Source organism: Arctopsyche grandis, chromosome 12, assembly GCF_051622035.1.
Source record: "Arctopsyche grandis isolate Sample6627 chromosome 12, ASM5162203v2, whole genome shotgun sequence".
NCBI classification, from domain to species: Eukaryota; Metazoa; Arthropoda; class Insecta; order Trichoptera; family Hydropsychidae; genus Arctopsyche; species Arctopsyche grandis.
In genome coordinates, this window is record NC_135366.1 from 14,203,961 (window position 1) to 14,229,937 (window position 25,977).

Here is a 25,977-nt window from a genome sequence, read left to right on the forward strand (position 1 = left end):
TTATGTCCCAAAGGGTAGGTCTAAATCCTAAACTGTATATTGAATTTCTTGTGACAGCATCTCTGAAAATTACTACATTTTGATTGGTTGGACTCATTGGTCAATTCCATTAATTTTAATTTCTGATGGTCAATCCAAAATATCATCTTCCTGCCATTTGTGAATAAACATAAAGAATATTGAGCTATGTATGTAAGATATATTTAGCAGTTCATATTTATGTCGTATAAAATATTGATTTCATGAAAATTTGTTAAAATCATTGCAAATAGTTCACTTCCGTATAGATCCATTTTTTACGATATCCTTTTGTGATAAATCATTTAACTGAAGTCCATTGTACTTGTACTTGTATTAATAGAAATAACTACATTCGAATAATATTTCGTGAAATTCTCGTTAAAAGTATTGTATTTCATTCTAACAAAAAACAACTATACCAATAATACAAATGCGTTTAAACTTAATATCAAGAAATGGGCAAAGTATATAGTAAACTGAACCTTTGCTACGATAATAGTACAATAATACTGGTATATTGTATTTGAACATAAATGTGTTCTATTATTCATGCTATAAATATTTGTGTTAACTACGATGTATGTATAAATGAGGCTTAAGATTTTCTTTCTTGGGTTTGTAATTTATTAAAAATCTTATTAAATCAATGTTAATTTCATTTTGAGTCAAGTTTAGATTTCGTATTGTTAACGTTTTCCAAAAGTATTTTTATACAATTAAGTAGTGTTTTTAACTTTTTATACTGAATTCACAAAAAAGTAAACAAGGAATAGATGGCACAAATTACAATAAAATTGTGAAAATATTTTAAGTCATTAGATTAAATTATTTTACTAAATTAATATGATTTTGTAACTTGAACTTAATATGAGTTTATCTTTAAAAAAAAATTCATTGTAAAAATAGAAAAAAGTCCATTGTTCGTAATTTGAATAATCCCAACTCCTTGCCAATAATCCAAAAATAACTGAACACAAAAATGCACATATACCTATACGTACTTAAATACAAACTCAAAATATACACACCAGACACACACGCACGCATAACGCACACGTTCATAACCTTTTGCGTGCTTGTATACAAGTCTGTAATTTACATTTTAATTCAGTACAGGAGAAACGCCTTACCATATTTTCTCTAATTTTCCTTATTTTCGAAAAAACTTATTTGTTTTGCCTCATGTAATTTTTTTCAAATCACTTTCTAAATTCATACATACACGATATAAATTGTGTGTGTATGTAATTTTCGTGTACTAGTCATTTTTTTATAATTATGTAAAAAAAATATATGGGGCAAGACAATTTACATAAATATAAATATCATTGTATAATATCAAAAATACATTGAATATAAAAAATGCTACGGTATATTATATAAATAAATTGATTATTATGTCATCGCTTTTAAAGCCCGTTTTTTAATGAAAATAAATATTTGAAAATATATAAACTTTTTATTAAACTTGTTTTGTATTATACCTTTTACCTTATTACTAAAACATATGTGACAATTGAAAAAATTATATATACATGTTTGATGAAAATATTATCAGCGATCAATTTTCATATACAAACGTATGAATAAAAAAATAATCCAGTGATCACTAAAGCCATGAATGTGATTTTGATATGTAATTAGAGATGTAAATTTCATCATTAGTACAGACTTATAAAAACACTCCATGTATTAAGTACCATAGTTAGTTTTTTTTTTTATTCAATATAATTTGAAATGAACAACTACATATGTATATTTGCTATGTGCCAAGCCAAAATATTGAACCTAATAAATATCTGATTTGTTGATCAAATTCTGACTAAAACTATGAAATAGTAGATATTATAATCAATCAACGTCAACTTTCTTATCATTCCAAAATATACACATACATACATATGTACTTTCTGCAAATAAAGCTATTACGGCATATCATACTATTATTATATAGTCATATACTATAATAATCATCATATACTATATGATTTTAGTCGTAGTAATAATCAGTGGTTCACCTAGAAGGATCGAAGAGCCCTGTTGCCCCCTCATCCCCCATTAAACAAAAGATGAACTTACAAATATAAGTTTTTCCAAAAAAAAACATGATCAAAGAGCTTTATTATATGAACATTAAGTTTGTATTTCCTGTATAATTTAATTCTATAACCACTTGGTGAATTTTACTGAATTTGCACTAAAAATATTTTATCGATTTAACCCAGGCTCCCCCTAAAATCAAATCCTGAGTACTTACGCAACTGATCCTGAGTACTTGCCAAAATTACAATTCAATAATTATTGACACTGTAAAAGAGTTTATTGAAAGCAAATATGGCACGTGATTATTTTGATTTTACAGCACCTAAACTTCATCTGTTTTCAACCCTTTTCCCTTTGCAGACAAGTGACAACAGGAAAATTATTGTACGAACAGCCACATCACTTTTTTTCCTTGGACCATTATTAGATCAAGTTTTTCTGTTTGATTTTTTAAATACCACGATACCAGCAGGAAATTTGGTAGTTGAAAGTCACTACTTTACAACACAGGTTCGCTATCAGTAATAATGTTGGTACCATTGATACCCTGTAGATCGATCTTGATATACATTTTCAAATATTTAATTAAATTGCGATTCAAATGTTTCGCTTTTACAAAATTATAGTGAGGAACAATTGCTGGTATTTTAAATAAGGTATTCCCTGGAGGGATAATGTCAATCGACCTCGAATTTGTCGAAAAATATCAGAATTTTTCGAGATAATTTACTCATTTATTACGGCAATCTTCCTCACCACATCCGGAATACTGTTTTTCCTTTTGATAACATAATCAAGCCATTCGCGTGTTTATGTCAATAATGATTACGGGTCAAACTCGCATATCATTGTTTGAAACTTATTAACAAATGCATGAATATCACACTTTTGAGTTTAGACATTTGGAAACGGACGTGGCGTGCATGTACATATGTAATTCTAAGGTAAGTGCATCAGTAGTTTATACTTTGGTATACTATCTCACGATATGGAAAACACTAGTCATGGCCATGCGATAGTTGTTGGCCATTCAAATTAAAATACTTCATCAAATTTAAAATCAATGTATTGCTATAAATTAGTAGTGAATAGGAGCGTCGACAATTTTTTAATATTTGTCATTTTTTTTTTAACTACCAGGTAGTCCTAACAGGTAAACCCAATTGGCCAATTACAAACATCGATATACAATTTTTAGAATAATTTTAACAAAGCATCATAGAGACATCTATGGATAAATTTTGACTTACATTCTGGAGCATTTTTTTTTTATATAAATCTTCAAATTTCGAGATGCTGAAAAACTTGAAAGTTTGCGATACATTTATGGACAAAAGCACAAAAGGTACACAGTGATGCCATAGTTCTTAATTCTTTGCAATCCAGGTGGCCAACGGCCAGTACCAATGAGCATGCTTAAAAATTAGTGTTTCCCGTATTCTGATTAAAGGTCTGTTCATACTTAACAGCACTGCACGGCTTCAGCACTGCACGACTCCGTTTCAAATATGCTTTTTTTTTACATTTCTATTCATATCTACCTTCACGTCGCAGTCACGTCACGTTTACAGCAATTTGGCCGAGTGCCAGGCAAAATCGGCTTACTTATACATTAGAGGCCATGACGATACGGCACAATATTGCTTACGTATTGTCGATTACTTGCAATATGAATGCATACACGTGCATTCGTAGCTACGCGTCAGAATACAAGTCAGCAAAAATGTTTCGACGTTTATCAAACGAAAAATTATGTATAATCGCGCTGTTGTTGAAAGAAGAAGCTCAAGAAGGCAATAAAAAAGCACGGAGGCGTTCTGATGTGCATCCCGTGTTAAAAAATAGAAAAACCGAAGGAGAGTTTTGGAAACTGTATAAGGAGCTTGTGGATGATGGACAATTTTTTTTTAAATATTTCCGTAAAAAATTTAATTTTTTTAATTTTTTTTTTAAATATTTGCGCTAAAACCATGTCGAAAGATTGAACAGCTGTCAACTGTCACTATCGATAATTGGTCCAAAACAGCAAAGCGGCAGACTCATGGCACGTAATTCGCGTGTATATTTCCACGATGGCCAAAAAAACGGATACGATACGTTAACGGATGTTGCTGTAAGGTATGAACAGGAAATGTCGGGTACTGCTGTAAGCCAGCCGTGGCGTAAACGTGACGGTTGGTATGAATATACCCATACAAAATGTACCAAAGAATACTTTTCGTACGGCCGGATACCTGCTGAAGTTGGTACGTGCTGACTAGGTATGAACAGACCTTTAGCCGTATACTACAAAATTTTATAAAAACGATACATTTTTACTTTTATCTGTACGAACTACGCCAAGCAATTCGGCTCGTATAAAAAAAAGCAAACCGAAACTTTCGCGATTGTGAACCTTCTTTCTTTTGGAAAAACTACATATGTTTATTTACTACCACTTACTCTACAATACACTTACGGATTGATCTCAGATTTTGTCACTAATTCAAGTTTGCTTTGTTTCAATATATGTACAGGTTGAAAACAAATTTAGTACGTAGGTAATTTGATTGAAAAAGCTTTTCAAATTAATTTGAATTTGGTTCAAGGTCTTCGTGAGAGTACAAAATTTCACACATCTCTCGATTAAAACCAGTGTTGTTATTGCTAAAGTGTTGTTATTGTTGTTGTTGCTAAAATCGCGATCCGTATTGACTGTGTAGCATGCGGTAATTGGATTATTAGTCACATTGCGGTGGTCACAGACAATTTTTGCCATTAAAATCGCGAATACTCAAAATTTGGCACTCTAGTTCTCATTACTATGATAGTTATCGTTAGTATGATGGACTTTTTGGCTGCCAGATGTTCCGTTACGGTCTCCCTCACGGAACCGAAACGCCCGAAAACGCAAATATAGGAAGGCAAAGATCGAAAATCGAAAGATCTTAAGTCGAAAGATCAAAAAAAAAAGGGTGCATGGTAAACGGTACTATGTATGTATAATATATATGAGTGGCATGCGGTGAAATTATCTCTCTTTTTGTCATACAGCCTTATTTAATGTGCGCACGCCGAATACGGGAGGAAAAGCCTGTTCCTCTTGTTTCTGTTGTATCCTGCTCGCGCAAATTAAGTGAGTATGTACGACGGGGAGAGAGACCCTTTATTTTATCTTTCGACTTAAGATCTTTTGATTTTCGATCTTTGCCTTCTGATATTTGCGTTTTCGGGCGTTTCACTTTCGGTCCCGTGAGGTAGACCCGTATGTACGTAGCTGACAAACTCTACGAGTCGTAAACAATGTGTGCCGCGAATATCAAGAGGTGGTGTGGCTCTGGTGTATCCGAGCTGTTTTGAATTCGCCAATACTAAAATCGCGATCCGTATTGACTGTGTAGCATGCGGTAATTGGATTATTAGTCACATTGTGGTGGTCACAAAGACATTGTTTGCCCTCAAGTTCTCGTTAGTATGATAGACTTTTTGGCTGCCAGATGTTCCGTTATAGAGATTTTAGTGACTTTGTGACCAGTGCTTTGTGACCAGTAATCACCGAACCGTAGCACGCGCCAATGCCCCGATCTGTGATTTTGGAAATCTGGCAACCCTGATTAAAATTAGCCAAAAGCAGATGTCGAATCAGACCCAAACCATCAGATTATTGCCAGCCATAAACTTTTTTTTACATACTGTAGAAGTGCCGTTTATTTCTTTACTAAAATGCTACAACGACACTCGTCACAATGATGCAATAGTTTGAGTCGAATTTAACAAATGTTTGTGACAACTTGTATGACTTCTTTTGATTTTCATAAAAAAGAAATATGAAGTTTCTTTCCCCTTTTTGAATGTCTACCTGTCCACCTTGAAAATAAAATAAAAAAGAGATTTAACAATTTGGAAGTGATAATAATGCGAATTGAATGTTTGGCAGTTAGCTAGCTGAGGCAACGGCCTGTGACGGTCGATCGATGTGTCTGTGGTGGCCGCTGCTACCGCCGCTCCCCAAATATTCGATCGGTATTTACGAATATTCGTTGTTTTGCTATAAAAATTGTGACATTTCGCACTTGTACAACATATTCGTATAATACATTCAAAAAATTATTCAATTTTACACTCAAAAAAAAAAAATCACGTAATATCTTTATACACAATGGAAACTTGTATTTATTATATTTTTCCTTTGTAGGTGAATCGCGATCAATTTGGTGATTAAAAAATGAATTCAAAAATGAAATTAAATAATTTGCGATGAAGGAAGTGTGTTGTTGAAATAATCGTTTTTGATAAATTAATCAACATTAATTGAATTGTTGTAAATTATTAATACCAGGTAATTCTATTGATTGATTTTTTTCTAGTTTTGTTTAGTACACGCAGTATGTTTATGTGCCTAGTTATTTAGTTAATCACTTGTGTAAATTTTGTATTATATATTATGTAGTCAGTCATGAAATTTACATGTCTATTTTTTTTTTTTAGTAACATTTTCCATTTAATTTTCAATAAATAGGTCATATATAGTTGATTATATTCTCGTCACCTCCTGAATTCATTCTACATTTATTTGTATAATTTTCAGTTTTCAAGTAATTTAACCTTTCTATGGATTGGTTAGGATACATTTTGTGTATTATTCTTGGGGCGTTGATTACAATAGTAGTACAATGGCTTTTGCTAGTATGGTACATACAGGGTGCTCCTACGGGCACTCCGGCATCATTAGAACCTCCGACAGATTTCCATCTACCGAAGGTAAATTCAGTTCATCCTCTTATTTCAGAATCGGATCTAAAAAATCAAGTTATAAATTTGAAATAAATATCATCATATTTTATTTTTTTTAGAATCTAGAATATATGGAATTATGGTCAGACAATGGAGACTGTGCGGCAGCTGTTAGTTTAACACTCCAATTTCTTTTTCAAGAATTAAAGTATGCTCCCGCTCCACTTGCCTGGCTGCATCGTAAGCTTCATCAAGAAATAATAGATTTATTGACTAGAACAACTTCTGGAAAATTATTCGAGTCACTCACGGTTTGTATTCTTTGTGTTTTTTGTATATTTTTTAGGGAAATTGTTTGACGTAATTTACAAATGTATGTAATTTCATCAATCCGTAGGTTCGAAATGTGATAGCCGGTGATGCTGCTCCACGTGTTCGATGGGCTGGCGTGGAAAATGTTGAAATAGGAACTGGGGGATATCTCAAAACTGTAGATTTAATATTAGACATTCATTACTCGGGTGGATTCAGATTAACAGTTGACGCTGGAATGTTACTTGGAAAAACTGCATGTTTCCATATTGAAGGTATGTATATCCGTCGATCAAAAAATAGTTTAGTTTTATATTTATGAAAGTAGTTTGTATCGTTTCACATGTAATTAAATTTCTCTGATCGTTATTTACAGTGGCTCATTTATCTGGTCGCGCTAGAGTTCGATTTAGTAGGGATCCTTATACACATTGGTCCCTTTCTTTCTTGAATCCACCACATTTGGAACTGCATGTTCATCCACTTCAAAAACGCATAGCTGCCCTGTTTCAAGCTCATGCCCGTCGAGCTCTTCAAAAACGACACACCCTACCAAACTATACAATCAGGTAACAAAAAATAAAGCGTTTAAATAACTAATACTATGTATAATATTTTACTATTTATTGAGAAAGAAACTATTAATACATACGTAAATGTGTTTTAGATACAAGCCTTTCTTCGCCAAAATTGACCCTGCTCAACTTGATCCGGCCGTAGACGATCCTGCAATCAAACTTCAAGGAAATTTCGATATAAATATCATCGAAATTTCTAGACTCTTCACACAACTATTACCAGCTTTAAAAATCGACAATCGAATATATTGTACTTTATCGTTAGATTCTAATCCTTGGATCTCTTATCGTCAAGACGAAGAATATAACATATTCACTATAGATATTGTGATTAATAAAGAACGCTCTCAACCACTTGGAACAGTTTTTAAACAAGTTACAAACACTTCTGGAGACAAATACGGCAAGCCTTATGTTATCATAGACACTATCGTCCCACTTAGTGCAGCATATAAGGCTGATTTACGAAGAGATGACGTCATTGTAGCAGTTGACAGTAAACTTGTGAGTGGAATTAACCAAATTGCGAAAATAATTAAGGCAATCAACCGTCCGTGCTTCTCTATCAGAATAGAAAGGAGAGCAAAACACTATAAGGTTTCTGACAACGATAAATGCTTTAAACGGGACGAAATACCAAAACAAGATTCATTGTATGTAGATGATGCCGATGATTCTTCAGTATTTAAAAGAGGAAAAAGTAATAGTTTCTCGTTCAGAAAAATGTCTGAAGTATTGGATAGCGCTAAAAATTATAGCAGTAATAAGGTAATGTATCACATACATACTGTATTTGCCAAAAATTATTTGTATTTATGACATTTTAATGCCTAAATGCAAATAATCTTTATTAAATATTATCCTAATCATTGTTTGCAGGAATTAGAGAATAAGTCAAATTCAGAAAAAAGAAATGCACCCGAAATACAAAGATCACATACAGATGATCCGTCTATTAAGCAGTCAAATTCTAATTTATCATTTTCAAAACATGCCGATTCTTTATCGTTTGGTTTTGGTTTGAGAAAAAGAAGATGTTCTGTTGAAAATAAAACTTCTTCTGACAGTTCAAATAGCAGCACTCCCACAGCTTCCAATCCGGGAACACCTTTAAAGCGAACCGATAAAGTAAATCGAGAACAAAATAAAACCGCCGATACTTTGAAAGAACCTAATAATTCAAATCAAATTAAAAATTCAGAATCGTTAAATAGTGACAATTACGAAATGCATAATAACGATGACAACTGTGCAGATTTGAGTGATAAATTTTTATATTCGGATGGCTCAGCATCAACACCAAAAATATCTATAGAAAAACCAATCGATCAAAATAAAATGAAAATGGACAGTGAATTGATTGATTTATTACAAACGCGGATGTCAAAAATATTACCACTCTCAGACATTTTATATTTCCATGAAAAATTTTCTTTCAAACTAAATAGAAATCATAGATATCTGAATCTCAACATTTGGGGGAAAAATACCAACAATACAGATGATATTCTTTTGGCCTATTTGAATGTGCCTCTCCAAACTGTACTTAAGAAATGTAGCAATTCGAAAACAAATCAATGTGTAAAAAAATTCACATTATTATCGCCTGAAGTGAATTTATCAGTGAGGTAAAAAAAAACGTACAAAATTTTCAAAATACTGATATTGCAAGTTATTAACTTTTATTTTTTTTACTTTCTTGTAGTAAAAACCATCCTCTATCAACTCATTCTGGCTTTGAACCGTGCCTATGTTATGGAGACGTCCTAATTTCGTTTTATTGGTCCAACGAAGTGAATGCAGCTGATTCTAAAGGATCTCAAGATCATAAAAGCACTCCTCAAGATTCAGAAAATGACTATCTCAATGAATTTGAATTAGTAGATCATAATATTGTAGAAGAGGGTCCACCCAAACAAAAAATCGCTAACGATGATATTCCATGGAAATCACACGACTTTATAAGGACCCATTTCAACCGGAGTACACAATGTGATTTTTGCAGAAAAAAGGTAAAAAAGGAACAATCAGATAAAAATCAAACGCATCACTTCATATTTATGTACACTTCTTGCATACGTTTTTTTTTACTGTCTTTTAAGATTTGGCTTAAAGATGCCGTACAATGCAGAGATTGTGCGATGTGTTGTCACAAAAAATGTGTGTCAAAATGTCAAAGCAGTGTTCGCTGTCCATTACCTTTGACGATCCAGCAAGGTGAATCTAATGCAAATATTTTTAGTATGGTAATAATCAATTTTTACAATAATAATATAGTATATGGTTACAGAGGATAATGCATCACCATCACGTGAATTTGTCGATGAAAACATTCATCAAATGCCTGAATTTTCAATGACGGAATACATAAGTAGCACGGATGATCAAAATTCCACAATATCAAAACAAAACTTTACACAAAAAGCTGACGAAGGTAATAACTACACGTTTAATCTGACGGTGGCAGCAACTATTAACATCCAAGTGTGAAGATATTGTTTTAATGTTATGCATCACAAAAATCATTTAAATTATTTGGTTTGTTTTCTTTTTTTCTTTCTTCTTTGGCTTTGATTATTTATTCATAATTTTTGAGAATGACCGATACTTTAACTGTGCATGTTTTGTTACAAAATTGATAATGTGTTTAAATAACATTTGCTTTGTAGGTTTACTTGGACGGAATGCTTTCTCTGGTCTTCTGGGTGGTTTGAGACGTGTTGGAAGCGCTCACAATTTGTCCCCACTAGGACCTGCTACACATACTGGGAGAAGTTTACCCCCATCACCCCACCATACACCCAGGTTTATTCACAATTTATTGTTTTAACCAAAATATGGCTGTCGTGAAAACTCGTCAACTTTATTGTTGTTTTACAGCAGGTCTCAATCGCCTGATGAAGATTCTGCATGGCATGCCCTTGAAATCGCTGCTGGTGATGGTATCAAAACTGCTGCGGACTTACTAAAACCATTGCTCGCAGCTCACCTATCGTCTGATCTACTACTCGCTAAAGCCAGAGATTTCGGTCCCAGATTACTAGCTCATCTTCCACCCGAAGAAAGAAATGAAAGAATATCAATTTTGGTATGACCTGAATAAAATATTATTCTTTATCTTAAAATATTATAATATTGCTAGGCATAAAATTTATGGTATGTTATTGTTATAGGTATCTGAAATTCGGACTGGTTTGGATGAGGAAAATTCTAAACTGATTGAATTACAGTTGTCTCTGTCAAATAAAAATATATCGTCACAAGAGAAGGCAAAGCAAAGTCGTAATTCAGAAGAATGCGAAGAGAAGATTCAAGCATTAACTGCACTTCTTTTGCATTGTTGTTCAGCTATGCAAAGTGCCAATAAAAATAACATGTAATTAAACTGTTTAATTAGTAGTCATTTTTTTATATAAAAAAAATGTTTTAAATCAAATTGGTAACGCAATTTTTGAAATATCAAATTTTATCTAGACACTTTTAAAAACGTAAAACATACATATGAACCTACATATATAATTATATACTTAGTGACATGTTACCAATTAAATCAAATTGTACATACATACATTATCGTTGTCTAAATAAATTATTGGCAAAGAAAGCATCAATAAATAACTTTTCTTTTAATTATTTCCCGATAATAAATTTCCGTACAAATTGGATGATGTGGTTGCATGTAAACATAATTTGTTCAAGTTATGTAAGTAGGTTTTATAAAAATTGGATACTAAATAACATAAAATCCAGTTCCCAATACATCCTTTTTATTTTCCGTGATTTTTTATATAAAGTAAATATAAACTATAACTGTTCAATTTGCATAATAAAAATAACAATATGCACAAATACAATATATAATATCAGCATAGATTAATTTAAAGGGATATTTGAGAAAAATTCAGTTAATATGAGATTCGCAATACATATTCAGATTTTACAAAGAATCTAAAAACGAAAACAGCACTATATATTATATATCACAGAACTTATATATAATGATTAGATATATGTTATATATTTTTTTTAATATATTTCTGAAATTCACATTAGTGAAAATAATTCGAAAAGACAAATCAAACAATCATGGATTTCGAAAAATTTTGCTATAAAATCTATCATCTAAGAATTTACATTATAAATAAATTACTTGGAAATTTAAGTATCCATATTTTATAGCTTTCTCCAGAATATTAATAAACTTATATTAATTACGTAAATCTATATGAAAATACAATATAAACTTTATTTTGAAGCACATACAAATAATAGAAAATAAATTTAACACTGTACAATTAAACAAAGCGTTAGCTATTGGAGTAGCGAAAATATCTTGGCTTTTTTTTTGTTAATTAGTATTAAATTAGTGAAAATCACTCGATTGCTAAACATTTACAACCACTGCGTGTTTTAATTTACAAATAAAATAAAACAAAAAAAAAAGAAAAGAAAAACCTATATCACTCTTCTTAAGTCTTTAAATTTTTTCGAAATTCTACTGGATCCAATTTAGATTTCAGACTATCAGCAATATTATCATTATTACACTTTGCATTAACGATTTGGATATTGGCTTCTATCACATATTTACTTATTGTCTTGATAAATACTTATTCATTATTGAAACGACAAACTCATAAAATATAAAATATTTAACAAAAAAGTGCACAAAGAGTAATTTACTATCATCCTAATCCTTGGCAATAAATTGGCATCTAAAATTCCAACATGTGTTATCATAAAACTAGAAAATAATTATGAGGTTAAGTCAATTTTAGAATCGCTCTTCTGAATGCAAAAAGTACCAAGACAGAGAACTTAATCGTATACATATTTAAATAAACAACACTATGGAAAATAAATGTGCAGTTGTATTTATTTATTCTTTAAGTTAAAAAAATCCTGTCGTTGAAAAATCTTTATAAATGAAGTTGTCACAAAAATGCTACAAATACATATGTGATATTTGCAAAGAAGCACACATTGTACACACACAATTATTTAATATTAATGAAATTCCAATTTCAGTCCATAGTTTTTATGTACTCGATTGCTGCGCAAAACTGAGTCCAGCAGTATAATCTTTCTCCTTCCAATGGTACGGTGATGAAGGTTGTGACAAATTGTACAGTTGACAATAAAGATGGAGGGTTAGTCTGCAAAACAATATCAATTAGTCAAAATTCACCAAGTTCATGTCATTCTAAATTTACTATTACCAGTGACTATATTTTACGATTCAGTTATGTTAACAAATGGAACTCAACATAAGTCACAAAAACTTTGTTTAGGAAGCAATTTTAGGTATGTAATAAAAAAGTACAAACAGTAATTATAAAATATAAACAGTAACTTACCTTAATGAGTATGTAAACGAGGACAGGAGTTAAATCATCTGCACCGGGAGTACTACCATCAGATGACATACTAAGTAATGTTATAATACTGTTAACACAACAAACTATACAATCAACCTGAAAAATACATAAAATCAATCAATAAATCAAGATTTATACAAAACATATATTATGTAAGTACAAATTATTGCACATGTTTTATATGCACCTAATAAATATGAAAAGTACTTACTTTATCTCTAGGTGTTTTGTAAGCAGGTAAATGCGCTAGTATGCGTTGAGCAGGAGTCCATGGTGCTCCTGCCAATCTTCTTGCTGGCAATCCAATCCCGTTAGCTCCCAATTTAGCCATATGATCATGCAATAATCTGTTGTAAAGATATTACAAAATTTAAAAAAATAAATTTAACATTCTTCAAAACACGTTTTATGAAATAAACTTACTGATCTCGCATTATATCACCATCACTATTGGGAAACATAGCTTGTATGTAAACTCGTCCCATAACCACCCTTTCAATAGTCAACGCAGCTTGCTCTAATTCCCACTCAGAAGCACCTAAATAAAAAACAATATATGAATTTATATATTTTTTTTTAAATATGATTCACTAATTTATAGCACAAACTTACCAGCCCAAGCATCTTCTGCAGACATTTCAAACGCCAAAGAATACAAGGCGGCAGCTAATGCTTCTCGTCTTTCATCAGCAAGACCAGATCTCAGTTTCTCTTGAAGAGCAGCTAAACGAGGCTCCCGAGCAGCCAATGAAGTACGAGCTCGAGTTGACGCAGCCAGTGCACTCTGTCGTTGTGCTTCACTTGTTTGCCACACACATTCACTAAAACAGATCGAATCTTTTATACTATCCAGAAACTTTAAACAATATCATTCATTTTCGAAGGCTAAATAAATAATTCATAATCAAAATTTAACCATAATATTTACCTCTCTAATGCTGCTATAGTTGATAGGAGTGAACGGCGACATTTAGCTAAATAGGAAATGTAGGGCCGACGAGTCACCGAATCAGTTCGTAAAGTACTGAGTAGAGAAGATCCACGAGTTGAATTTAGTGTTCCCAAGTTTCCCAAGGCACATAAAGCTCCAAGAGCACCTCCAGCACCCTCTAAGCGCAAAGCACATGCCAGTGCTAACGATCCGGAACACTAAAACATTAGCAATGCAATCAACCATCAAGTTTACTTTTAACATGTACATAATAAAAATTAGTCAAATAATGTGTACCCCTGAAGCTAGTTCGAGATTATGAACTTCCATATTAGAAAGAACGAGACGCAACTCTCTTCGAAGATTTTCAAACTCCAAATCGCTGTACAGACACAAATAACAGAGTTGTTAATAAAGTATGTAAGTAAAAAGATAAATCTGTATTATAATGAGAGCACACTGAATGCGCATTCAAAAACCTATTTCGATCCAATGCGGAAACAGCGTCAGATACATTAGCAGCATCTTCACGGGAGACCAATGTTCCTCGATTTTTACTACGGGTGCTACCTGAATGGCTAGTTGAATCGGAATTAGCAGCATCACTGCTGGAAGAAGCTTTTCGACGATACTTTGCTAAAATATCGTCTGAGAGTTCTGTTAGATTAAATTACATTTAATTTAATATTAAACACATTTAGGTTTACTTAAGATGAAATAAAAATATTTAAAAATCAAAGCTTTAGAAAAGTCCACGATAAAACGAAAATTGACAAATACGAAATTGAAACATTACCACTACTTTGTTTATTGTTGTTAGAAATGCCGCTCATAACATTAACATTTTCATTTTGATTAACTTCAGTGGATACATCTGCCTCCCTTCCCGATTTGCACAAATCTTCTGAAACGTCCTGATTAGAACGCTTTCCTGTAATAAAATTAGCATAAGTATTTAAAATTATATAAATCATCACTAAACGTCTTTATAAATCAAAATTATAAAATACCATAGCCAACAATAACTCCCGTCTGTCCCTTACTTTTATTTCGAAATAATTTTATTTTGTTTAGAAGATTCCCACCCGATCGTTTGACATTGTTTTTAAACTCGCCAAAATTAATACCAATTCCTTCACTCGCATCTTCTACAATGCGTCGTCCAGAATGATACCTGCAAGAAATAGAAATAATAGAAGAAATTTTACAACTAATATGACAATGGCAATAATTTGAAATGCGTCCAAAATCTTGACGAACCGATGAGTCTTTTCTGCGGTAGAATCAAAACTTATACTTTTAGGGATCGCTCCGGTGGATGAGCCAGGTTTGATTAAACTGTTTCCAAGTGCAGAAGATTGTCTAGGTAAAGTATTTGCACCGTCGTTTGAACTGGAAACATGTTGATTTTTCATATCGTGAACTACCATTGAATTACTGTTTAGAGGAGGTGTTATTCTTCTTTCAGTTAAGTTTTCAGAGTTAACTTCTTGACTGGAACTTTTTTCAGATGTAGATGTATCAACACTGTTCACTGATAATGTGCTGAGAGAAATAGCGCTCCCAGATGAATTAACGTCATTTATGGGTGAATCATTCTTTTCATCGATTAACTTGTTCGACGATTTATTATCCAGTTGTTTTAATGAACTATTACTTGTGTTATTGAAAATTTCTGCAGATTTGGGTATTGATGTACTGTCATTAAAATTAGATGAATAAGAATTGTGTGGAGACGATTTACATTCTCTCGCAATAAAAGAATTAGTTTGAATTGAAGAGTTGGCACCAATAGATAGTGAGACTTTATCTGTTTTGTATTGCGAAGCTGAAAAAATATCATCGTATTGTTTGAGTGCATTCTTTTTATGGATATTCTTATTTTTACTATTCGTCATCCTTTCTTCATTGAAATTACGTTCAATATTAAAAATCTCATCGTTTGAAATACTTTTCTTTGGAAGAGTATCAACAGTAGGTACACTGTCTTCCAACTTTATCGGTCTAAAGATAGACTCGGTTTCGTTCAAATTAATATTTTCAACTTTCTTGCAGAACGTGTTTAAAACATCAGGACACGATGGAAAGTTTGCAGTGTCATAGTCGAAAAATGTAGCATTATTACCAGGGCTTTGATCAGAATCTGGACAAAGAGGAAACTTTTGACATGGATCATTGAGCCATCGTATAGTTGCATTTCCATTACTGACAAAAGATGAGGAAGCAGTATCAGCCAGTGTATCGTTCGACAAGATATTTGTTGGCATTGAGTTTATCGATTGCTCAGGATCATTTGTTCTGAAATTGAAAAATACATCAAGTATGTGCAAAATTTAACCGTCCAAGACTCTTAATATTTATGCTTACCCTTTTCTTTTCGCTACAAAATCGAAACCATGCTTGTCGGAAGGATGTGCAATTTTTCCATTAGCATATTTGTAGGGGCTCATGGTATCATTAGTCGACTGTGACATTCCTTGACCTGGAGTACTTTCAAGACTTGAATTTAAGTTTGCAGTTGAAGGAAACACCTGTAAGAATTTACTATTGTAAGAAATAAAATATATTTGTATGCATTTGTATTTATATCGATATAACTTACAGGATATCCATTGAGTTCAATACTTCTATTAGTTTCAAGTTCATCATCTGCTTTATTGACTCTACCTTGATAAGATTCGGGTCTGACACCACCCTGAATAATCCCCATATTCTGAATATTTACTATATTAATATTATTATCTATTACATCATGCTGTACAATGCGTGAAATGTTTGCATTTTCATATTCTGGCAATCCTATTGGATCTCTGCAATAAATATATTATTATTAAAAATACAATATACATACGTACATTAACTGATATAGTATATTTGCACAAAATATAAACCTAAACTTACGTATTTTGAGTTATTAAAATAGCTGGAGAAATATTTTCACAAACTCTGACATTGCGATCAGTTGCATTCATGTTTGAATTTGAAGTCACAATGTTTTTCAAATTATTAGCAGTACTGGGTACATCAATAAAATGAGCGGTATGTACATTAGATGAGTTGCATGGTAGTATTCTGTTAGATACTATATCTGGGTTCATGTTCTAAAAATATATATATTTTTGATAATATATCACCAAGATACACAAAAATATAATCGGCGATATGGAAAAAAAACATACATTGAGTGGACTTAGCTGTAGTGATGGTTGAGAAGCATTTGCCATAGAGGCAGACGTAATTTCCCCTTCAGAACGTGCTGTATCGGTGTCTGAACGAGCAACACTGTTACAATCATCTATATCTACCTATATACAAATATAATCAAAAACAAGTAATATAATAATTGATACCACTTTTTTTTTTAAATATATTATATAATTCATACTTCAGTCATCCTATCAGCATCTGAGACCAATACATCAGTACTCCACGCAGACTCACTAGCAGTTTCCGATGCATCAGGTTGGGGTGGAATTACAACTGACATGGCTTGTTGCGTAACTGCATAAAGCATTTAAAAAATATATATATATGTATTAATTTATCATAATAACATTAAAATGTTATAAAAATTTTACATACCAGCTCTTGCAGCATGATGACCAAAATGTGTGGCAATGAAAGTTCTATCATAGGTAGATTCACCAATCGTTTCGGAATCGGAAGCTAAAACATCAGTACTCCAAGTGTCCGATATTATACTGATTGTTTCATCGCCTTCAATAAGTTTCTAGAGATGAAAATAGCAAATACATTTGTATATTAAAAAATTCTAATTGAATTTCAATAATATTATTGATATAATAAATAGGGCATTAAATATATTTAAAATCTAACTCACTTTAATTTCAAATTTACAAAATTTATCTTCGATATCATGCCTGGTTCTTTTGAGCAATTTTGCTTGTTTACTTGCAGCCGAAGAATTGAGAGTTACCGATGGATGTCTGGAAATCAAAACATAAAATGATAAAAAAAAAATATATTTTATTTTCAAGTTTATAATATTTCAGTATAAACCTTGGTGGTTGAGGATTAGCTGAAGAAACACCAGCATCCCCCTCTGTCACTTGTGAGGAAGGAGTATCTCTTCCTGAAATATTGGGAGATCCTCGTCCACTAACATTAGCCGAAACCTATAAAAGAATAAGACCCTGTTATACAGTCATCAAATAAAAACGACAAAGTATTAATTAATATATTATTACCATATCACTTAGATTATCATTTTGATCTTCTGTTTCCATTTCTAAGCTAGATGTCACCGAATGATTGCTCGCAGCTTCAGAAACAGCTTCCAAGTTATCAGAAGTATTGCCTATAGACCCTTCATCATGTGAAAGCGAAAACCTGAATACAATAAAATACATAACATAATGCAAAATTGTAATGAGATCAATTATCATTAATAAATTATTCATTAACGCTCATACCTAGTTCTTTTTTCCTGCCCTGGATGAGGACCTGAACTTGTTGCTTGAGTAGGATTGCTATGAGATGTTCCCGGATTAGCATCGGCATCTGGTCTGGGTAATTCCAATAACTCCATAGACCTGCTATTAGGTATGCCGGATGTTTGTTGTAACAATTCCTCTGATAGTGTGCGACACTCTACCATTGTAGAATAATGATACTCCAACACTTTACACTCAGGCACCAAACCTTATAAGATAATAATTAAACATATGTAAATACGTAGCATTGAACGCTATTTAAAATGATAGCTTTAGTGTAACTATGTAAGAATTGGAATAATCTTACCTATAGGTTCATATGATGTATCACCCGGTAATTTTATGACGAGAACTTCTTGAGACTTTGGTGAAGAATTTCGATTTTTAGGTCCATTTTTAATAGGAGAATTGTTACTACTACTCTTTCCTTTAGATGATCCATTTACCTTTTGACCATTTGTGTTTTCCCTATTAAGAGTTAATTTATTATAATTACAATACCAACAATCGAATCAAGTATATATGTAAATATGTATGTATTTTATAAATTATATGCCGATTTTTACCAATTAAAACTAGAATCCGGTAATTTTTCCAGAAGTTTTTTAAGTTTCAAAATATGGTCAGGGTTGATGTTCTTTAAAAGTAAACTGAATTCTTCGTCTTGAGCCAAATCTAATAATTTATTTTCATTTTTAATATTATCATTGAAAGTTGATACACCACAAGCCATTTCATTATCACTGTGACAGCCTTCATCAAGAGACTTTTTATCTGGATCTATTAATAAATTTTCAGAGCTACTCTGTGTATCTTTGGTTTTTATATCCAAAAGTAGTTCAATTTCTTGCTTGGAATTGCTTGATTTCATACAATTTACTTGTTCAGATAGCGGATTCAAGGTCCCCAAACTTGAAGTAGGAATAATTTTCAATAATGATACCTAATTAAAGATAATTTCAATTTGAATATATTATTCATACAGAATAAATTATATAAATATTTTCAAAAATTATAACCAACCAATAAATGTAAATCGTTCCTAGTGAATAATGCAATATTCGGATTTATAGTCGGCTCCATTTTGAGAGTATCTCGTTCTTCGCTTTCACAAGCTACCTCTGAGATAACATCTTCCATATCCATCGCTTCAGAGCCATTGAAACTTGAACTTCCATTTGGAACCGCTGAATAGCTTTCGTTTTCCAATATCATATCGAGCAAAGAATAGACGGAGTCTTTTTCAAATCTCAAATAGAAGTCTCTAAATTTACCGTCTACCTCTTGATACTTCATTAGACACAAGGACTGGATTGTTTGAGCGACTTGAACCAGATTAAATCGACTGATATTAGTGATCGGCACATCAGTTATGCCATAAGCTTCGGGATGTATTATCGCTTGACAAATAAAATTCGTAAATACTAAATCTGTGCAAATGGAATATATGTCTTCTTCGGATACCGTCTGGTTTGTTTGGAGGACAAGAGCAGTTTGGCGCACAACCCAAGCGATTGTCGGCGGAAAGCACATCCAAATTTCTCTCAATGAATTCACGAATCGAACAGTTGAAGTGACTAACGTAGAAATTGTCCATTTACGATATCTATATAATTGTTGTTGCCAATCAGTATTTGCTGAGTTGTTTTTGATAAGTTTTTTCACCCTATTTAAATTTAAAAAAATTTAATAAGTATAAATTTTTATTTCAAATTTGTAAAAAGTACGTACATACTTTTCTTCCTGCATTTTACCTTTCTAACGCCTTTTCTGGGTCTATAACAAGACATTCATCAATTTGAAGTAAAGGCAACATGGGTCCTTTAAGTGCAGCAGCTAAAAACAATCTTGCAGGTCTAAAACCATCTACCAGTTCGCAATATAATCGTGAAAAGCTTGATGATCCTTGACTTATGATTCTGAAAAAGAGAACATGATTTTACAGTATAAAACACTTTATTAAAATTAAAGTATCTACTAATAATATAACGTAAAAATTTAAGAAAAACATATTACAACTAAATCTATATGCCATTAGAATGTAAATACTACAATGAAAATAAATTAAATAAAATATTGAAAACTTTACTAAGAACACTAGACGAAATCTCAAAATTTGATGGAATCAAATTACATTTCACAAGTCATTTTGTCAAGTTAAATGAGTGTATATATTGCACAATTATGTATAGGTACATATAACTCATCAAAAGTATCATGCTGAATTCATTAAAAAGTCGATGATTATGTACCAAATATATTTTTATGTGAATGCATTTTTTTGTCCACTACCGTTTATATTGTGAAATTGCTTGAGGTGTGTTTAATGGAGAACATATAAACAAATACGAGTTTTGTGAGATGAAAAAAAAAATAAGTACCTTCTAGGATCTTCAGCAACTGCCAATCTGTGTTTGGCAAGATGATACAGCACTCTGCGTAATGGCGAAATATCGTACACATATAAACCTCCACAGAGTGCCCGAGCTACTGCAGCGGCAGAAGTCGGTCTTTGTAGTTCTGCAGCCGCCAACCATAATGAGACAATGGTCGGCGATGCTCTAACTCGTTGGATAAGGTCTGATAATACGAGTGCATCCTACATAGGAATTATTTCGAATTTTAGCTTATACGACTCTAAGCTATGTATGCATATCATATTATATTGAACTTCGGTAAAAATAATCAATTATTGTACCTGATAGCGTAAAACCTTATGTGCATCCACAAACACTGGTGACAGTATACAATCTATCCTTTGACAGCATGTCGAAGAACTGGGATCTCCTTGAGCAAATAACTGTTTAGTGTTAGATCTTTGTTGAGTGCTGGTCCAAGTCGCTTGGGCTAGTTCAACGGCGCTCTTTTCTAGTCTATCATTCAAATTGCGAATCAATTCCAACTCTGATTGAATAAACAATTTTTCGCTTCTCAGCTCTTTCGCCAATTCTAGAATATCGAAATAACCTTCGGAATTCGACTGCATTTTGATTGTTTCTGAAAATCAAACAATAATAAGTAAAAAAAAATCGGATGTGACCAACCCACGACTATATTTGAGGAATATAAGGTCACAAAACAAAAATCGATAATTAAACATACATAACCGTTCACACATACCGACTATGAGAGCATTTTCGATACAAATTGAGTGCAAATGTAGGGAAACTTACACAAGACTAAAATTCTTCTTCCATGATCACAAAACTTTATCTATTGTTACTACGTACAGATAAAGTAAAAAATTATGCAAACGGCGAATGCAATTATGTACACAGTGAATTGACGAATGCACATGTTATTAGTCATTTTTTTATAAGAAATGAATTATACCCAACATTTACGAATGTTATTCACGTTGTACAATTTCGCGTATTGCGATTAATTTTAATTTTGAATTTTGATTATGCAAAATATATATAATTTAATATTTTTATTTAATTATTAAATATTTACATAAGTAGTGCAATTTTTTCTGGAAAAATGTATATCTGACAAAATCTTGAACACGAATCAAATAATTCAAATAGATAATTATGGTGAAAATTGTTGGTAACTCGTACAGAAGACCACCGATAGCGATTGCGAATCTATTGGCGATTGGTTAATATGATGATATTATAAAACACATTTAACTTTTTTTTAATATCTGATTGTCTTATCTAATATTTGCTAATTTTCATACAAAATAATAGCATAATCAACAAAAAAGACATATTTAAATATATGACAAGGTCCTTATCTGCCCACTCGATAATCATCATACCGTAAATATAGATAGAAATCAGAGTGTAAATATGTATGTATATGTATTTTGACAATAATTGACATATGAACACGAAAGTAGGAGTTGGAGTAGACATGGACATGGACGTAGACATAGAAGGGGAGCGTGCAAATAGAAAGGGGGGCGAGCGTGGATGGCGGGGGTGGAGTAGGAGGTGAGGTGGGGTGGGGTGGGGTGGGGTGGGTGTGGGGGCGCAGGGCGGAGGGCGGAGGCACGCGCCACCTGTCGGGAGCTCACATGGCGGCCGGGGGCGCAGCGGGGGCGAGGGACGAAGGGGCGTAGCCACAGCTGTCGCCAGTAACTACGCAGCCCAACTATCGACACCTGGCACAAGACTGCCACTGCTCTAGACTGGTCAATGTTTTGCTCTCACTCGCACTCCGCATCTGCCTCTCACTCGCACTCGTCGCTCGCCGCTCACCGCTCGCCGGAAAGGCCTAAACAATTCAACTCACGCTCATCTCTCTATCGCATAGCCGCCCACTACGCCCCCTTTTCCGCTTATTTCTTATCGCATTTTCATTTTGACCACCATTTATCGACAATATATTTATCAATTCAGTAATATAACGACAGTGGTACAAAATGTTCCTTTCAAAATATAAAGAAATGAGTTAGTATCCGACACATTATGACAATCTGATGTAAAAAGTTCAAATTCTTTCATAAGACTATTTAAACATTTCGCTACTTACATTGCACTTCATAATTTTTGTGTTTATCATCACTTTTTTTATATAAGTTAGGCCACTGTGAAGAGAATTCATACGTTGCGCATTGGCTACGTCCACACTACCGATATCTACACCCGATATTTTCGAATTTTCCATATCCAGTTCCCATATTGCAACCTGTGGTAGCTATTTAGGAAGTGGTTATGGAAAAATTCGTAAATATCGGGTGTAGATATTGGTAGTGTGGACGTAGCCATTAAATAATTTTATTTGTTTTTCGTTAATACCAAATATCTCGCACTCAAATTCTCGTAAGTATGATAGTTCACGTGGGAAAATCTCGATGAATTGAATTTTCGGGTGTCAGATGTTTCGTGATCGAGATTTTAGTAACGTGTACGTTGTCGCTTTTTGCAGAATAATCACCGAACCGATTAAATTCTTGACTGCTTTGACATACAACGTCAAAACGTCACCCAGAATAATATAATATTTTTTGAATTGCCCAAAGCAAAACTGAAATACATATTTTAATCACAGCTTTTTTTATAATGCAGTTATTATAAGCATGGAAGTTGCGTATTTGAGACAAGATGCAATATTTTTGTAACTACTTAATTTTTCAGTCGAAATTTAGTCATTGGACTTTTATCTGGCGGCGTGTAAGATATAAGATATAACATATAAAATTAATCTTATGACCAGTGGCGGACTGGGACTGAAATCAGTGCATGCCAGGAGTCAAAGGGGGCCCCCCAGGGTTAAAAAAATTTGTCCCCCCCCCCCCCATATAACAAAATTTTGTTCTTTCCACCACGCTAAAAATCAAGGGAAAAAATAAATGAAATTTTCAAAAATGGAAATAAACAAATTTAGGTACAAGAAAAATGGCAAAAGCAAAATAGATCCATAAATTTCATTGTATATTTCGTTTTAACCCTTGTCCTGGGTAAATATAATGCATCATAAAAGAATGCGGCCTAAAAGCGGCTTTAACTTTCGGTAGAAAACAATCAGGGACGTCATTTCAGCTTTTTCTTGGGGGGGGCAGGCAAAGATTGGTCAAATTGAATTTATTTTCAAAAAATATTTTTTATATCGGAATAAAAATGGAAAATATTCTTTGCATACACCTTATTGAGTTATAAAATATGAAATAAATAAGGTTATTTTTGAAAAAGTAATTATAAAAAAATATTATGTAAAGAGAAAAAAGCGCCGCAGACGAAAATTTTTTTCCACAAATCTTCACATGGTCAACATTAATCGACCATCAAACTGAGTCATCAAAAAACTATCAATTAACTTAATTTCTACCAACTGTCTTTTCACTTTATCTATGTACATGTACGTAATAACAATAGATAAAGTTTTGTTTTGTTTTTCTTCAAAGCACATAGCAGCGATTATTTTATTAGTTACCCAAAAGTAACATATGTACATAATAAATAAACGTAGCATTCATAGATCCATAGTATCTCATTAATCATTAAATTCATAATATTTTCTAAATTCACACTATTCCTTAGTTTAGGGGGGCGAGTGCCCCCCTATGGACCCCCAAATTACGTCCCTGAAAAAATTGCATAATATTTTCAATTAATGTTAATCGGAAATCGGGATTTTGGGGAGGGGGCCCCTATCCTATATTTCTATTTACTGTGTCTAGATTAGGAATAGATTTTATATACGGAAACTGTTTAAAATTGTGTATTTAAATCTTACTATATCGTCGAAGTATAATCAAATGTTATTTTGAAAGTATGAAGTAAATTTAAATCGCTGGTTGATGATGAATCGTCCTATCAAAATTGTTTTAAGCAATTCTGTTTTTTATTATTCACGAAAATTTGTTTATTCCCATTTTTATTTCAGTAGTTAGTTGTTACATAGGTATTGGTATATACATAATATTGACGTTGGAAATGGGCCTGGCAAAAGGGCCCACGCAAATGTTGAAACTTACATTTCAAGCCTAATAAAAAAAGTTAACCGATCCTTGGGCTGTTAATGCAGGTATTAGTTGTTTGTGTATATCGTAAGAAATTTGTTTTGTTGTAATACCCAAACTTTAGGTCCCAAAGTTGCAATATCCTATAAATAGTTATACAGTTATTTAATATTACTGAGGGCCCATATTTTCTAACAGATAGTGGGGCCCACATGCCATCGGGCATGTTCGCTTGTATGGCCAGTCCGCCACTGCTTATGACTATCTATCCATATTATCTGATTTTGATAAATTCCATCATTGTTTTTATGGATGATTATTCTGCACAAGACGATCTAAAATCTCTATCATGGAACATCTGACACCCCGAAAAGTCGAGAGCTAATCATGCGAACTATCATACTTTCAACAACTCGAGTGCCAAATATTCCGTATTCGCGATTTTCGTGATTACGATTGTCGTGTGCGCGATTGCAATGTACGAAATAATCCGTTTACCGTTTTTATGAATCAGTAAACGGGTAACATCCCAAATTTGAATCGCTACCAGGATAACCGCCGCTACGAAAATTGATCGCGTGGGCTCTTGTCGCACAGGAAAATTTCCGTATGGAGAAATGTCCAAACATTGCTCAGCAAATGCTTTTTTTTTACGACATTTTTATTATTATCGAATAGACATATGAACTTCGCATGTTGATACGGACATACGAGTTTGTACCATGCGAAGTTCATATGTCTAGTCGATAATAATAAAAATTTCGTTATAAAAGCATTTGCTGAGCAATATTTGGACAATTTTCCTGTGTGACGAATTTTCGTGCGACAAGAGACCCGAGCGAGCGATTTTCGTAGCGGCAGTTATAATGGTAGTGATTTACATGTGGGATGTAGACCGAACCAATATCAATGGCGTCGTCCACACACACGTTATCTACACCCGATATTTTCGAAATTTTCCATAACCAGTTCCTAAATAGCAACAACAGGTTGCAATATGACAACTGGATATGGAAAATTTCGTAAATATCGGGTGTAGATACTATGTGTGTGGATGACGCCAATGGCTAGGTTCACACTACCGATATCTACACCCGATATTTTCGAATTTTCCATATCCAGTTCCCATATTTCA

The 25,977-nt window shown here is 32.8% G+C and overlaps 2 protein-coding genes across 6 annotated transcripts; one reads left to right on the forward strand and one right to left on the reverse strand.

Annotated features, from left to right (window-relative positions):
- Positions 1-2,946: 2,946 nt before the first annotated feature.
- On the forward strand, positions 2,947-11,283 carry Pdzd8 (PDZ domain containing 8). 5 transcript variants are annotated; one of them, XM_077441976.1, is made up of 15 exons: positions 2,947-3,008; positions 5,981-6,066; positions 6,239-6,382; positions 6,632-6,804; positions 6,897-7,088; positions 7,175-7,364; positions 7,466-7,658; positions 7,757-8,435; positions 8,547-9,295; positions 9,373-9,679; positions 9,770-9,884; positions 9,958-10,101; positions 10,337-10,472; positions 10,548-10,755; positions 10,841-11,283. In XM_077441976.1, exons 4-15 carry the CDS (start codon positions 6,655-6,657, stop codon positions 11,045-11,047), a joined length of 3,270 nt encoding a protein of 1,089 aa, XP_077298102.1. In that variant the 5' UTR covers positions 2,947-3,008; positions 5,981-6,066; positions 6,239-6,382; positions 6,632-6,654; the 3' UTR covers positions 11,048-11,283. The 5 variants fall into 5 exon arrangements, 4 of the variants coding, with proteins under 4 accessions (XP_077298102.1, XP_077298103.1, XP_077298104.1 ...); XM_077441977.1 differs by lacking the exon at positions 5,981-6,066; XR_013261254.1 differs by lacking the exons at positions 5,981-6,066; positions 6,239-6,382 and having other exon boundaries at positions 9,958-10,205; positions 10,841-11,276.
- A 136-nt stretch (positions 11,284-11,419) lies between these two features.
- Gapvd1 (GTPase activating protein and VPS9 domains 1) lies at positions 11,420-22,684 on the reverse strand. Its single transcript, XM_077441980.1, has 28 exons — positions 22,455-22,684; positions 21,129-21,427; positions 20,812-21,029; positions 20,185-20,349; positions 19,454-20,096; positions 18,997-19,373; positions 18,738-18,898; positions 18,410-18,638; positions 18,185-18,326; positions 17,997-18,112; positions 17,818-17,923; positions 17,559-17,706; positions 17,362-17,477; positions 17,156-17,281; positions 16,878-17,077; positions 16,579-16,786; positions 16,344-16,507; positions 15,237-16,274; positions 14,987-15,150; positions 14,773-14,907; positions 14,456-14,633; positions 14,274-14,358; positions 13,974-14,194; positions 13,658-13,866; positions 13,469-13,583; positions 13,257-13,392; positions 13,025-13,141; positions 11,420-12,823 (listed from the first exon to the last, which is right to left on the reverse strand). Exons 2-28 carry the CDS (start codon positions 21,414-21,416, stop codon positions 12,692-12,694), a joined length of 5,937 nt encoding a protein of 1,978 aa, XP_077298106.1. The 5' UTR covers positions 21,417-21,427; positions 22,455-22,684; the 3' UTR covers positions 11,420-12,691.
- Between the last annotated feature and the right edge of the window lie 3,293 nt (positions 22,685-25,977).